At 36.3% G+C, this 15,974-nt stretch overlaps 1 protein-coding gene across 9 annotated transcripts in view; it reads right to left on the minus strand.

Moving 5' to 3' along the window:
- Positions 1–15,974, minus strand: part of DHX57 (DExH-box helicase 57) — a 79,848-nt gene that overhangs the window by 30,588 nt on the left and 33,286 nt on the right. For all 9 annotated transcript variants that reach the window (XR_012472014.1, XR_012472012.1, XR_012472013.1 and 6 more), the window contains exons 6-12: positions 15,541–15,719; positions 14,628–14,749; positions 13,108–13,303; positions 11,392–11,516; positions 4,650–4,783; positions 1,884–1,938; positions 452–654 (exon numbers count right to left, since the gene is read on the minus strand). Coding sequence is in view for 2 of the 9 variants with exons in the window: in XM_074204119.1 (XP_074060220.1) it covers positions 452–654; positions 1,884–1,938; positions 4,650–4,783; positions 11,392–11,516; positions 13,108–13,303; positions 14,628–14,749; positions 15,541–15,719 (1,014 nt within the window). In the remaining 7 variants the exon portion in view is untranslated. The remainder of the gene's footprint in view (positions 1–451; positions 655–1,883; positions 1,939–4,649; positions 4,784–11,391; positions 11,517–13,107; positions 13,304–14,627; positions 14,750–15,540; positions 15,720–15,974) is intronic.

Genomic DNA, 15,974 nt, shown 5'->3' on the forward strand with positions numbered 1-15,974 from the left:
TATATTTATATCATAGCAAGAATCTGGTAAATGTCCTTTTCCTATTTTTGCAAACATTTATGAAATACTAAAATATTCTTTTAAGTATTTGCTAGAATTCACTTCTAAATCCACCAGTCCTAAGGTTTGTTTCCCCACCCCCCCACTCCCTTTTGGGGAATTTACTGGTGGTATGCTCAATTTTTTTTAATCTGACCTTGGGGCATTTAAATTCTCTATTTCTTCTGTTAATCTGGGTATTTTACATTCCCATAAATATCAGTCTGCTTCAATTGTTAGTTTTATTGGCATATAGTGAATATAATTTCTAATAACTTCCTTAATTTCTACTTCACTTGTTATAGATTCTTATTTTTCATTTTTGGTGCTAAATCATTGTTGGAGGCAAAAATCAGAAAAAAACAACTTTAGAGTATTAGAGCAAGTTCATGAACACTGGAAAATATATTACCTGGATAGCGGGTTGCAAGCTGCATAAAATTTAACTGTTGATCTGGCACTGAATCCTTGACAGAGCTCTCATCCAAGAAGTGCAGAGAACGTCGTAGGTCTTCCTCTACTTCTTCAAATGCAGTTCTGTTGCGTCTTGCTTTTCTTTCCTCTGAACTTAGCTTTGTGGAACGCATATATGGGCTGCCATCCTCAATCACATACCTGAGGAATAAAGGCAAGTTTGGTTCTCTCTATGGGGAACAGGTCAATCTGTGAAGATCATAACTCAAACTTTATGACTACAATCACTGTATTCACAAAAAGAAGTAACTGTGGAAAAGGCTATACACTAATAATTTTGTTTTTGGTTTAAACCAAGATGCCCCATTATACCACTTCCAACCCTTGCAAGATCTTAATTCAATTAATTTAATGTTGACAAACCTCAATTTATAAAACTGCTAAATAGTGCTCTTGTCAAATGCATTGATGAGATGTATGTAGTTAATTTAATTAAGGAGCAGAAAATAATGCTGGTAATAACAAGTGTTTTCTTTGGTCAAGATCTGAAAAAATCAACCTTGTCCAAATTGGGAGAATTCCAAAAAGAAAGGAAAAACTAGATTTTGCTATGTCTTATAAACATATATACATGTGTATCTGTAAAATTGATATTAAGCAATTGCACTGAAAACAAGGATCCTAATTCTTTCTATGCTACTGAATTTCAATAGTACTTGGATAAGCCACTTCAAGTTTTACCTTCATAGCTTCCTTTTTTGGGTCCAGATCTGATTTCACTGGTATCCCCAATGAGGTAATGCCTTCTACCAATGCAGATCTATATGTTCTTCAACTCATATATACTCTTAGTGTATAGGTCATTAAAAGGTTAGTATGTATCAAAAGTGGGACAGCTGACTTGCTAGCCACTAAATGAGGCTGTCTCTTATCTTTTCCATATATTAAAATAAATTATCAAGTATTAAGGTACCACATGTCCCACAACTCAAAAGTTGCATTTAAATAAAATAAGTTTAAAATGCCCCGAGGAAGCTATTTATTTACAAAAATCTTACTTTGATTTTAAAAAGGATTCTTCATTTTATAAAATTCATCTCCTAATTTATCTTTTAGGTAGATCTGGATTTTTCTATAATATTTGCCTAAAGATATTAGGGGATATTAAGGAAAAAAGGATAAAATAGAATCATATTTATGACATCAAAATAAATAGGAACTGGCTTGAAGCTGTGATAGATTCTAAAATGAGACCACTTAAAATCAATAAGCATATATAATTGGAAATATTAAAATTTAGAAAAGGAAGACACTAATCAATGATAACAAATGAAAGAAGGAATGGCATATTACTAGATAATAGTCTGTAGAGGGAAAAAAAAACCTGTTTTATTCAACTGGTTTTCAGCGAACCTTAATACAGTTCTTACTTAGTCATAGCAATTGCATCTTCCAGAAAAAACTGATCAACAGGAAATGTCCGGCCTACAAAGAGAAAATAAATATGAAAAGAATGCCTCTTGGTTGAAGTAAGCTCTTAAAAGGGTGCACAGTTTTTTCTGTAAATCAATAACAGGTTTAAAATATTATAAATGGTTTTTTAATGGGTAAATGTATGTGAATATAATTTTCAAAAGAAAAAACACAAATTGTTTTCAAGTCCTTAAAAATTGTTCAATCGCATTAATAATCAAAAGGCATAAGAACTAAAACCACTCTGAGGTACCACCATAATTATATTCATCAAACTGTCAAAAATAACAAAAGGAAATGAAACTCAATGGTGGTATGATTGTGGAACACAAACAGGTACCCTCATTCACTGCTTATGGCAGTCCAAGGCAAAAAGTAAAAGTTGCAGAAATAATTCCCTGATGCAATAGTATCACTGTTGGAAATATATCCTTCAAGTGATATCTTTTTAATTATACCAGCATTATTTGTGATTGCAAAAAAACTAGAAGCAGCCTAAATGTCTAGTGAAAGGAGAATGATAATAAATTGTGGTACATTACTGCTATGGGCTACTCTGCTGCAACCAAGGCGAACACATATGAAGAGTTATCAAGAAAACTGGGAAGAACTTTATGAAATAACAAAACAAAAAGATAAAAACTTCTGGAACAGTGAATATCATTAGCTGTGATCAAATAAGAAGAAAAGGGAATGTGACAAGACAGAATCTTGATGGAGTTTTAGAGGAAGTGATTGAAAAGTTGACATTTTTGTTTGTAAAAATTCATTTATTTACATGTAAACAACTGCAAGAAAAACTAAAGACTAATGACTAATATTTAATGCTAAATTTATATTGTTACTATGTTTACGATAAGGAAAAAGTCCAAAAATTTTATATTAACTTTTGTCAGGTCAATTACTTGAAAGCTGTGGAGCACTGAAAATCAGGGCTGATGAAAGCGCTTGAAGGATACAAAAAATTGGGGGTATTTATTTGTCTGCTGTGATATGACATATGGACAATCTTAAAGTGCTCTCAAAATACAAGATTATTATTATTCTCAATTTTATTCCTTTTCTACTTCTATGAACATTAGCGATTTATACAGAACAAATATATTTAGAAATAATATTTACCAGACCTCACTTTACATAACGGAAAGCAATTTATGCAAAAATATTACTGTATAAACAAAAACTTTGAAAGCTGTAAGAATTCTATTAAATTATTCCAGAGAATAAGATGAGTAAACATGGTATCCATTTCCTGAAAGAGAGGTAGGTGATATATTCAGAGTGCAAAATCAGACATAATTTTTGGCCAATGTAGGAATTTATTTTGTTTGACTCTGGATATTTGTTTCTTTTTTTCAGTGGTGGGGAGGGGTGGGAGTGAGAGGAAGAGAAAACAGATTATTGTTAATTTTAAAAAATCATTAAAAAAAACTTGAAGGATGTAATATTTCATTGACATTCACTTGAATATTTTCTAAATCTGTGTTATAGGCCATTTTCTTTTCTCCCCTCTATACTATACTAATATGTGATGATTTCATCAGTTCCCATGGGTTCTGTTTTGGACATTTTGAATTTGAGATGCTTACAGGACTAGAGCTCAGAAGAAAGACTAGAGATAAATTTACAGATTTCTTGTCTAGACTGTAAAATAGTTTTTTAAATTGATCTCCCCCACTCAAATTCATCTTCCACTCAGGAGGCATCTCCTATGCTGATGTGATTTTCCTTAAGTGGAAACCTGAGCATGTCATTGCTCTTCCCCAACTCTCCCTACCTGACTTAATAAAATCTGAGCATCTCCCTATGGTCTCCAGAATCAATTAAAAAAAAAAAAAACTTAGGCCCAGAGGGTAGCTAAGTGGAGCAGTGGATAGAGCACTGACCCTGGATTCAGGAGGACCTGAGTTCAAATTCATCCTCAGACGCTTAATCACCTAGCTGTGTGACCTTGGGCAAGTCACTTAACCCCACTGCCTTGCAAAGACAAAAAACAAAAAAAACTTGGGCCTATGCTAGGGTAGAGTACGTGACAGTAGGACAGACTAAAGCCAACTGGCTTAATCAGCTCTTTCATTCAATGAATTAATTGGTTGGTAAGAGGAAATTTTCAGCTGGATGAAGCTGGGTTAGCAGCAATTTAAGATTATTTCCTGAGTCAGCAAAAATATCTTCTTAAATTGGTAGCCACAGTCAAAAGTTTCGAGGTAGCTGGTAGTAAAATACTCATTTATTGCTGATAAAATTGCAAACTTGCATAATCATTTTGAGGTCTGGCAATAAAAGCTAGAAAAATGAACCTAACTTTTGACTTAGCAATTCTATATTAGTGACAATCAACTAAAAGTGACATCAAACAACAAATAAAAAAAGCAAAGCAGCATTTCATTCAACTGCAAAAGTGGAAACAACCTAAAGGTCCAACAATAGGGGATGGTGAGTTACATTATACTGCAATAATATAGCATAATAGTTATTGTTTGTTTTGTTGTTCATCATACTTCATTCTCAAAGAGGGCCAATGACATCAGGAGGGTGAGATCTTGACTTGCAAATGACTTGGATTAAATGTCAGTTTCATAAATTGATTTATTGCTAGGATAAGCACTTCTTATGCAGAAAAAACTATTAATATAGTCCTTTACTGAAGTACAATTTTAAACTATTTCACATGTATTTAGTCATAGATAATAATGCAAAACTTAACAAAGCATTTTTCTCACCTGGTATATTAATAACTGGGCAGGAATTAAAGTATTCTGAGAAAAGTTCAGCATTCAAAGTGGCACTCATTAGAACAACACGAAGATATGGATTCTGCAACATAACGTCCTTCAAAACTAGCAGTAAGAAATCACTAAAGAGAAGGAAAAATATGCTCACATGGCAACCAAATCCAATGTCAAATATTTGTTCCATTCTGATTTACCTCATTTTTTTTGTTTATAAAAGAAAGATTTTATTTATTTTGAATTTTACAATACCCCCCCATCTTGCTTCCCTCCCCCACACACCACAGAAGGCAGTCTGTTAGTCTTTACATTGTTTCCATGGTATACATTGATCTAAGTTGAATCTGATGAGAGAGAAATCATATCCTTAAGGAAGAAAAATAAAGTATAAGAGAGCAAAATTACATAGTAAGATAATTTTTTTTTTAAATTAAAGGTAATAGTCTGGTCTTTGTTCAAACTCCACAATTCTTTCTCTGGGTACAGATGGTATGCTCCATTGCCAATACCCCAAAATTGTGCCTGATTGCTGCCCTGTTGGTATGAGCAAGTCCATTAAGGCTGATCATCACTTCCATGTTGCTGTTAGGGTATACAATGTTCTTCTAGTTCTGCTCTTCTCACTCAACATCAGTTCATGCAAATCCTTCCAGGCTTCCCTGAATTCTTACCCCTCCTGATTTCTAACAGATCAATAGTGTTCCAGGACATACAAATACCACGTTTGTTAAGCCATTCCCCAATTGAAGGACATTCACTTAATTTCCAATTCTTCGCCACCACAAACAGGGCTGCTATGAATATTTTTGTACAAGTGATGTTTTTACCCTTTTTCATCATCTCTTCAGGGTACAGACCCAGTAGTGGTATTGCTGGATCAAAGGGTATGCACATTTTTATTTCCCTTTGGGCATAATTCCAAATTGTTTTCTAGAAAGGTTGGATGAGTTCACAGCTCCACTGCCAATGTATTACTGTCCCAGGTTTCCCACATCCCTTCCAACATTGATCATTGTTCTTTCTGGTCATATTGGCCAGTTTGAGAGGTGTGAGTTAGTACCTCAGAGATGCTTTAATTTGCATTTCTCTAATAAGTAGTGATTTAGAGCAATTTGTCATATGATTATGAATTGCTTTGATTTTCTCATTTGTAAATTGTCTTTGCATATCCTTTGACCATTTGTCAATTGGAGCAGATTTACCTCATTAAAAAAAAAATTCCTGATTATTATCTTGCAATAGAAACCGACTTCAAAATAGATACTTATCTTATGTTCTTATTTCTTTTTATTGCTCTTATTTCCTTAAAAATTTTATAATCTTTACAAATTCAAACTCTACAATGCAAATCTGCAAATGACTCTTAATGCATTATATATCCCAACAGTGGTTTAAGGATTTTTTTTTTGTTTTTTGCAAGGAAATGGGATTAAGTGGCTTGCCCAAGGTCACACAGCTAAGTAAGTATTAAATGTCTGAGGGTGGATTTGAATCCAGGTCCTCCTGACTTCCAGGGCCAGTGCTCTATCCACTGCATTACCTAGCTACCCCTTGATGATTTTTTTTAATGGCAACTCTTTACATTTGTTTCCCATATTTTCCTATCTTTGTATTTTTTTCCCCTTTTTTAAAAGGTCTATCTCTTCTACAAACCCACTTGTAGTTTTGATTTGTGCTTTTCAAGACTATCTTTTACACATGTATTTTACTAATCATATACTTTTTAGTGGGAGGAGAACAATTTATTTATTTAGATTGTGAGGGCATATGGTGTAGAACAAAGAGTATCTTTGGGCAAGTTCCCCCAACTTCCTAAGTTGCTGTTCTTCATTTGTAAAATAGAAATGATATAACCTCAATGCACTACCTGCCTCCCACAGGGGTTGTTTAAATCAAATGAGAGGCTGTAGGCATAGATTTTTCTCTTTGGTATTTAAAACTCTTCTCAATCTAGCCACACTACACCTTCCCAATCCCCCACACACAACATCCCTTCTCTCATCTCTGCCTTTCCACAGGTAAGGAGCTAGGTGGTACAGTGGATACAGCACAGGTCTTAAGAGTCAGGAGGACAAGAGTTCAAATTCAGCCTCAGACACCTGCCACTTAACTAGTTATGTGATCTTGGGCAAGTCACTTAACCTTGAATACCTCCCATCCAGGGCCATCTCCAGTCATTCTGATTCATATCTGATCACTGGACCCAGATGGCTCCAGAGGAAAAAGTAAGGTTGGTGACTAAGCATAATATCCCCTCACTCAAATTCAATTCATGTGCTTGTGATGGTATCACCACTCCTGATATTTCCTCAAGAGTGAGGAATAAATATCATCCACAAGTGGGTTGTTCTCCCTCACCTTGTCTACTCCAAGTTCTGTAGAAGTTTTGTTTTTTTTTTAGGTTTTTGCAAAGCAATAGGCTTAAGTGGCTTGCCCAAGGCCACACAGCTAGGTAATATTAAGTGTCTCTGAGGCTGGATTTGAACTCAGGTATTCCTGACTCCAGGGCCGGTGCACTATCCACTGCGCCACCTAGCTGCCCTTAAGTTCTGTAGAGTTTTAAAAAAACAGCTGTGCTTTGAAGCTGCCCCATCCTGATCTTGGTCATCCCAGGACCCTGAAGAATAATATTCCAAGACAATCAGCCTATGGCTAATCAATTTCCACCTCCTGGTTCCTAATCCCTATGATTGATGATTACTGTTGATGTCAAAATCCTTTTCCCTTGCTATGTCTTACTTAACTCCTGTCTACTCACCCACCTATCTCCTCAACTCTATTATGAACAAACTACTCTTCTGTTCTAGGGCTCTTTCACCTCACTAAGCTTCCAAATTGGACATACAACTCTCTCTGAAAGACTGCATTCCTGGCCATATCTGAGATTTAGGAAGCTCCTTCCCTACCAGGACAAAATGAGTTAGGCAGAGTCAGCCTATTCCTTCTACCCCACTGCCCCTTCCAACACTTTGTCACTACAAGTTATGCTTCCTTTTCCCATTCTGTAGTCAAGTCAGCTACCTTTGTATCTGCCCCACTTTTCTGCTCTGTCATTTAAAACATCCTAATGCAGTCCTTCAATCTCTCTGGCCTGGACAGCTACTCACCTCCCTGCCTCCCTCCCTTCAGTCCATCCTCTACTTAGTTACGCAAGTGATCCTCCTTTTCTCACTGAAAGGCAATTTTTCAGGAGGGAAAAAAACCCAAGCTATCACAAGTCATATGAAAAAATACTCTAGATAACTAATGATTAGTGAAATGTAAATTAGCACAACTCTTGAGTTCCCGTCAAATGGGAAATGCCTAAATAAGTGATGCTATCAATGTGATGAGACACTAGAAGGCATTCCTGGGAATATTGGTATGAATTGATAGCAAGGTAAAGTAGCAGAACAATTTATACAATAACAATGCTACTGTAGCAATAATCAACTTTGAAAGGCTTTAGAATTCTGATTGACATGCTAAATCACCAAAATTCCAAAGGACTCATGATGATGCATGTTATATACCTCCAGAGAGGGACTCAGAATACAAATTTTACTGTATTTTTTTTCTTCTCTCTCTTCTCTCTCTCTCTCTCTCTCTCTCTCTCTCAGCATGTCTAATGTGGGAATTTGTTTCGCATGATGATACATACTAATAATGGATTTTATTTTTCCCAGTGGATGGGAGGGAAAGGAGGAAAAAAGAATTCGGAACTAAAAGTAAAATTAAAAATGCTAAAAATGTTAAGGGGAAGCAAGGAAGGAATGGTGGGGATGCTCACAGGAAGTCACAGAGATGCAACAACAATGATAATTTACAGGCCAATATACAGAAAACATGAAGTTCATAGAGCAAAATAATATGAATTAGGCTTGGAGAGGTAAGTGGGAGGCAAACTGTGTAGAGGGCTTTAAGTGTTTAATGAGGTTTATAAATATTTTATCCTAGAGGTAAGTACAGAGATGGCGCAATCAAATCGGTGTTTCAGGATTATCAATGGATAGATGGAGGATCAATTAGAGAGGCAAAAAACTGGAAACTGGGAGACCAGTCAAGCGAACGGTGAAATTCTCAAAGCAAGAAATGAACTAGAGTCGAGGCAGACTCTTTGATGTTTCTCTATTGCTTGGGGAATAAAAGAAAAACTCCCCAGCCTGGCAACTTGAAGCCCCTCACAGGTCTGCTCTCATTTACTTCTCCAGATCTAAGGTATAAGTAGAGGAAAGGGCTGAGATGTTAGTGATGATGTGCAGGCAGAAGCATTAGAATTCAGGAACTGATAGAATGTGTACTTTTTCTTCTTCCTCAGCCTCTTGCATCATCTCTTTCTTCTGGTTACCATATTTTCCTTTGGTTTCCATAGCTGGTTGGCTCTCTTACCAGCGGACTGACTACTTCTTTTTAATCTTCTTTGCTGGTCTATGTTCCACTTCTTGTCTTATTATTCACATAGCTTCCTAACTCAGAAGAGATGCCAATCTCTCCTTTCTCCATTCCAAATAGCTGCAATATAAACTTCTTAATGTGCAGATTATACCTGCTCCTGCCTTCATAAAAAACCCTCAGGAGCTCCCTATCGTTCCAGAATAAAAGATAAAAAACTCCCATAGCCTGATCTAGAAACTTGTACTTCAGCCCTTTATTACCTGACTCCTCATCTTGCCTACCTCTGACAAAGTGACTTCTCAACTCCATATTTGATCTGCTACCTCTGAGTGTTCATATAAGCTTGTACTACCTTTCCTGAGAATGCACTCTTCTCATCCCCACCTCTCACCAAAGCTCATTCATGTGTCAATACCTTTGTTGAGTATTTCCTGATTCCCCTCCCTCACACATCATAAGGTTAGTACCCTCTTCTTACTCCAATTACATTTGATCTACATAACTGTGTTCATACTACATTTCCTCAATAGAATAAAAATTCTGAGATTAAGGACATTTCTATCTTTGTCTTTCTAGGTCTTTGTCTTTTGATTGCTCATGGTGCCAAAGAGGTAGTTCCTGGACTTTTTAAAAATTTTTTATTGTATTCTATATTTTCCAATTATACATAATGACAATTTTCAACATTCATTTTTGAGTTGCAAATTTTTTTCCTCTCCTTCCTTACTTTGCCCTTTCCAAGACAGCAAGCAATCTGATATAGGTGATACATACAATCATGTAAAAATTTCCACATTAGTCATATTTTGAAAGAAATAAAAGGAAAAAACAAGAAAAAAATTAAAAAATGAAAGCAGTATGGTTCAAATTGCATTCAGACACCATCAATTCTTTATTGGAAATGGATAGTGTTTGAAAGCTGTGGCAACAGAGAACAAGTTCTGGCAGGTACTACTATGCTGAATGGCTTTTAGTGCAGCCTAATGGTGTCTGTCATTGTCAGCTCTGTTTGGTTGATTGGTTGTTGCTCTTCAATGGCATCACTGTATTAGAGACAAATTACAGTATGCTGAACCATGGCCGATCAGACCAATATGAACTCTGAATGCTCCACCACAGGTTGGGCACAAATGGTCCATGTGAACACCAGATGCTTACTCTAAACTTATATATCTTACATTTCCTTTGAGCTGCTTCTATTTTACCTTGCTCATAAAGCACAGCACCCTCTCTGATGAGGGCACACCATATTGGGAGGTCCTATGTCAGTTGTTTTGTCCTTCATTATTGAAGAAGACCATGAATAGGATTTGAGTGTGTATGTGTGTGTGGGGGGAGTTGTGCTAAGTCATCAGCCTTACTTCTCCAGAGTCATCTGGGTCCAATGCTCAAATATGAATCAGGACGACTGGTGATAGCCCTGGATGTGAGGCATTCAGGGTGAAGTGACTTGCCCAAGGTCACAGAGCTAGTAAGTATCTGAGGCTGGATTCAAACTCAGTCCTCCTGACTCTAAGACCAGTGCTCCATCCACTGCATCACCTAGCAGCCCTTCCTGTGTCAGTGTCTCCCATGCTGCACAATCAATTTCAAAGTTCTTAAGCGAGATCTTCAGGATTCTTCTGGCTCCCTTGTGAGAGCTTTCCCTGTGTGAGTTCTCTATGAAATAATCTTTTTGGCTCATGTACACTTGGCATTCTAACAATGTGGTCTGATGTCTGTCATTGTCAGCCTAGCTAACACCAGAGAGGATTGTCCCCACATCTCTTGTGGAATGAAATCATGGACCCATGAAGCAATGAACTCTCCCTAGCACATTGCAGGTACATAATAAAGGCTTGTTCCCTGTCACTAACTCTGAATAGTCTTGTCACTTTCCTCTGTTGTGGTCCCTCTGATTGGGTTGCTGATAGTTATGTGGCTCATATTTTGGTGCCTCTCCCCTTTTTCAACTATTTTATACAAGCTCTGATGCATGTCCCTGGACCATATCACATAATAGTCCAAATTCTTTCTGAACAACTATCAACTTTAAATGATTAAGAGAAATTAAAAGAGCTAGCTGGTGACTGATAAAGAATGAAATGTAGCAGGCATGGCATTACGTCCAGGTAGGTTTGTTTTACTTAAAAATATATCTATAGATATAGATACATATATAAAAATATATATGATGATGATTATGATGATGATGATGGTGAAGGAGTCGTTCTCTACCATCATAATCTACTTAGACTAGATGCTGCCAAGTTTAGTGAACTACTTGGTCTTGACACACCCTCCAAACAGGTCCTTCTAACCATCCAATAATCATGGCACTTTTCACTCTGACCCAGCGCTCAGTGGCAGGGACTCTTACCTTTCCTCTGTTCTCTCATGAACCTCGTCCACCACAATGTGGGTAACACCCTGCAGAGCAGCGTCTCCTTCCAGCCGCCTCAGCAAGACTCCCGCCGTGCAGTACAATAGTCTGGTAGCGGAGGACTTAAATATAAAAGGACAAGAGACAGACATTTAATCAGCCAAAAAAACAGACATACACCCCTAAAGCTTAGCTTTTGCCCAGTTTTGAATAGGAAGGGATATAAACTATTAGAACAACCAGGACTTATTATGGCATAACAGAAAAAAAAGCACAGACTTGGCAGTGTGCACTCCTGGGTTTTAGCCTGGACCCTGACACCAACTATGTGCCAGGGCCTGATAAAATAACTGCTCTAGATCTTAGCTCAGTTTTCTTACCTGTAAAGTAGCAGTAATAGTATTTGAACAGAGTTAGGAGAAAAAAATTTGTGACTCTTAAAGCACCAAAAAATATTAACTAAATGAAGATTAAGTTAATTAATATTAAGAGTTAATATTATCTGTAAGTTGAGTGACTGAATTTGAAGGTCCCTTCTAAATTTAGCATTCTCTATAATTTTATTCTGTTAAACCTAAATTTAACTAATACTCTTGCTGTCAAGTGAATTCAATTCTACTTCACACAAAAATTTCAAGTCTACAATAAGATTAGGAAGTATTATAAAACAGACAAGTGAATGTGGCCAGCAAATACAAATCAGAATTGTTAAATTGCTTCTTTGTGGGAACACAGGCTATTCTAATGGCCCCGCCACCTGGACTCAGTCTCAGGAGCTGGCATGCCGCCCTGAGAGATAAGGTGTGCCAGAGTCCTTGGGAACTGGTCTTTCTGTCCCATGGCCCAAGGGCACAGGACACAGCTGTGTTTTAACACCTCCCCCCAACGTACCCCCTTATCCTGTAACGCAAATACTGCACGCAGACCCCGCTTGGCACATCCCCCCCATTCCCTCATTTTCTTTGTTCTACCCTGGAAGACCTAACAGTATATATGTAGAAGCTAAGCAGTAATAAATTTTAGCTGGAGGCATAAGGCAGTGTGGCTTGACTCCTTATTCTCAACTCCCCTCCGGGAGGTTGGTCGTCACTGATAGGGCCCCCCAAGGTGAAGCAAGCCGCAACACTTCTTGTTTGAATAAAGTCAACAAATTACTAGTCCAAAAAAAGCAAAAAAATTAAAATTAAAAAAATAACAACATAATTTGTAATTTCTGTTAATGAAGATTAAAAGACCTTTATAGAAATTAGAGATATGCTTGAATAAGACTTACTTCAAAATTTCTCTAAAAGCATTTTGCACCGTTCTAAGGATCACTAATTAACTCTAACCTGAAGATTCATCACCCAAACTTTCTGTAATTTTTTTTTTTTTTAGATTTTGCAAAGCAATGGGGTTAAGTGGCTTGCCCAAGGCCACACAGCTAGGTAATTATTAAGTGTCTGAGGCCGGATTTGAACTCAGGTACTCCTGACTCCAGGGCCAGTGCTCTATCCACTGCGCCACCTAGCCGCCCCTCTGTAAATCTTTAGATCAAAAATACTCTTTTAAAAATAACAGTGAGGGGCATCTAGGTGGAGCAGTGGATAGGGCACTGGCTTTGGAGTCAGGAATTCAAATGTGTACTCAAGACACTTAACAATTGCCTAGCAAGTCACTTAATCCAGTAACAGTAGTAAATATATCACCAATGAGTAAACAAACTATACAAACCTTGACACTCTCTAAGCGGATTTGGTATCCCACCGTAAGACCCATCTTTTCTGCTCTCTCTTTGGCCACTCGTTCAGCTACGGAAATTGCAGAGATCCGTCGAGGTTGGGTACAAATGATGTTTGCCACCTTCTCAGGTGACCCACGCAGAGAATCATCCAGAATAAATTGAGGGATCTGTGTAGTTTTCCCACATCTATATCAAAAAGATTCCCCCATCCAAAGCAAATTTTATTTCTAGTTTTTCTCTAGCTTTTCTTTAGAAAAATTGATAAGTGATCATATATTGTAGAAAGGAATAAAACCAGAGATATTATTAGTTATATATGAGCTAATATACATTTCATTTATAAGAAAAAAAACAATCTTACAAACTTTTAATTTATAGTTGCTTGATTAGGAATCTTCAGGTTACAAGATCTCAGATGGAAAGGCCAAATTCCTGACAAATCAATTTATCTGTCCATAAAATGAGGATGCTGAACATGACAGCAACAACCATAAAAGTAACAATAATTAGCATTTTTCCAGCACTTTCAGGCTTGTCAAATGCTTTACAAAGATTTTTGTTGGTACTCACAACAACTCTGGAAATTGGGGGCTATTATTTTCCCCATTTTATAGATGAGGAAGCTGAGGCAGAGGGAAGTAATTTGTCCAAGGTCAAAAGCCAGTGAGTGCCTGAGACTAGATTTGAACTCAGGTCTTCCTGACTCCAAGTTTAGTAGTCTAGTCACTGTACCATCTAGATGCCTCTCTTTTTGAGACATAATACTTTTGAAGATTATATTTTTTTTTGAAGATTATACTTTTGACTAAAAGATTAATTCATGTCTAAATGCTCTAAATTAAATAAAAATATACAGCATATATTTCCTCATAACAATATTAAATTGTTATTAAAACACTGGATATTTTTCTCCCTTAATATTTATTCCTTAAGAGTTCAGGCAGGATGGGGGAAGTTATAGATACAAAGGCATTACAAATACCTTTGAATCCTGATAAAATATGTTTATATGTTAAAAAAAACCCACAAAATTAAAATCACACTTGTGCAACACAAAATTAAGTTTACATTTACTCTTGGGTAGATTTTCTCATACACTAGGGGAAATACGTCCAATATTATGCCAACAATAATAGATTTAGGGCTTTGCTAAAAACCACAGAAAATTCTAATGATGAATTCTTTTTCAAAATAAATACTATAAATTATACTCTCTAAATTCAAATATGAGCCTTCTTATGGAATATTATCCTAAAGGTATTTCAATATTTAAAGGATTGCAAGTGGAGTACTCCCTCTGACTATTTATAAGCATTTGTCAAAAAGAAAATAAAAATAGTCCAAATAAATTAAAAACCCCAATCAATTTAGTACCAACTACTATTAAAAAAACAAGTTCTACTCTGATGCAAACAAATGTTTTCCTAGAATATAGTTGATCTAGGTTAAACAGAGGCCATACCACATTCTAATAGATTAAATCTCCATTAAAAATACATCACACTCTTACCCGGTCATACCACTCACAACAAGCACTTGGTGCCTGCTCAGCAAATCAAGAATGGTTTCTCTTTCTTCCCAAGCAGGGAGTGATCGTCTCTCTTGCAGAATTGACTGGTATTGTCTGGAAGCCTAATATAATCCAAAGGTATCAAAACAATCAGGTTGGGCAGTCATTATCTCACCAAGCCTTGAGGACATTGTTTTTACTATTTTACCCAGTAATAGCTTCTTGATCACCTTCTTGCACAAGAACCTCATCTGGTGATCCAGCTCTGCACTGAGGAGCCATGGGGCTGCTTTTGTGAATAGAATTTTCCATCAACTAAGAAATTTATAAAATTTATAAAATTTTCAGCATATCTTGTGTGATCTCTGAACAGTCAAGTTGTTCTAGTCTCATTTTTAAAAACTTGATTGCCTTGTTATTCAGAGTGACAACAAATCTACTCAGATTCTGAATATTGTTCATATATACAAGTTAGCATTTTCCTTCAGAAATATAAAATCCCAAAATTTTAGAACTGAAAGGAATACATTAGAAATCATTCAGCCTAACTCCTTTCCTGTAAACAAGAAAGCAGAATGACTTGCCCAAGTTTATGGCTCTAACTTTACCATAGCAGTTTATTCAACAGATATTTAAATCATCATATTTGGATTATCTTTTAGTAGATATCTAATTCAGGGCTGTTACACATTGTATTCAAAGTTTCCTTTGATTTGTTATTGTGCTAAAACCACATGATTCGAAGAATGATGGGAACTTTGTCATCATCTATTGCTCTTTACTGTTACCTTATGGGTTAATATTCAAAGATAGAAGCTAAACTGACCAAGATGAAACAGGATGTGGGAAAGGGAATATCAAACTTCCTTTCTCCCATAATAAACTGCTGAGAATTGTTTGTACCATACTCTACCTTTTTCATTTGAAACTGCTTGCAAATTTTAGCATTTTCAGCATATACAGATTTAGCCTGCCAATCATATCTCCTAGAAATCTTTTTCTTGAAGTTTACATAGCTTTCATTCTCCACGATAACTGGTGTAAGACCTTCATCCTCATCTTCCTCCTCCTCAGGTTCTGGTTCTTTCTTGACTAGATAATAAAAAGACAAAAAATGGGGAACATTATTAATAATGAGTTAAACTGACAAAGAAAAAGGGCACTGCCCAACTAATAAAACATCTACATCTATAAAAATGGAGAGTGAAGAAGTAGGTTATGGTGATGATAAATTTCCAAAGTAAAGCTTTCATTTTACTAAAAACTTTTGAAATACTTTATCTATAGAACTTTCTTTGAACATATCTGCTAAAATAAGATTTTAAACCTGATGATTTAAAAAAAAAC

The sequence above is a fragment of the Macrotis lagotis genome, chromosome 1 (assembly GCF_037893015.1).
Source record: "Macrotis lagotis isolate mMagLag1 chromosome 1, bilby.v1.9.chrom.fasta, whole genome shotgun sequence".
In the NCBI taxonomy this organism is placed as follows: domain Eukaryota; kingdom Metazoa; phylum Chordata; class Mammalia; order Peramelemorphia; family Peramelidae; genus Macrotis; species Macrotis lagotis.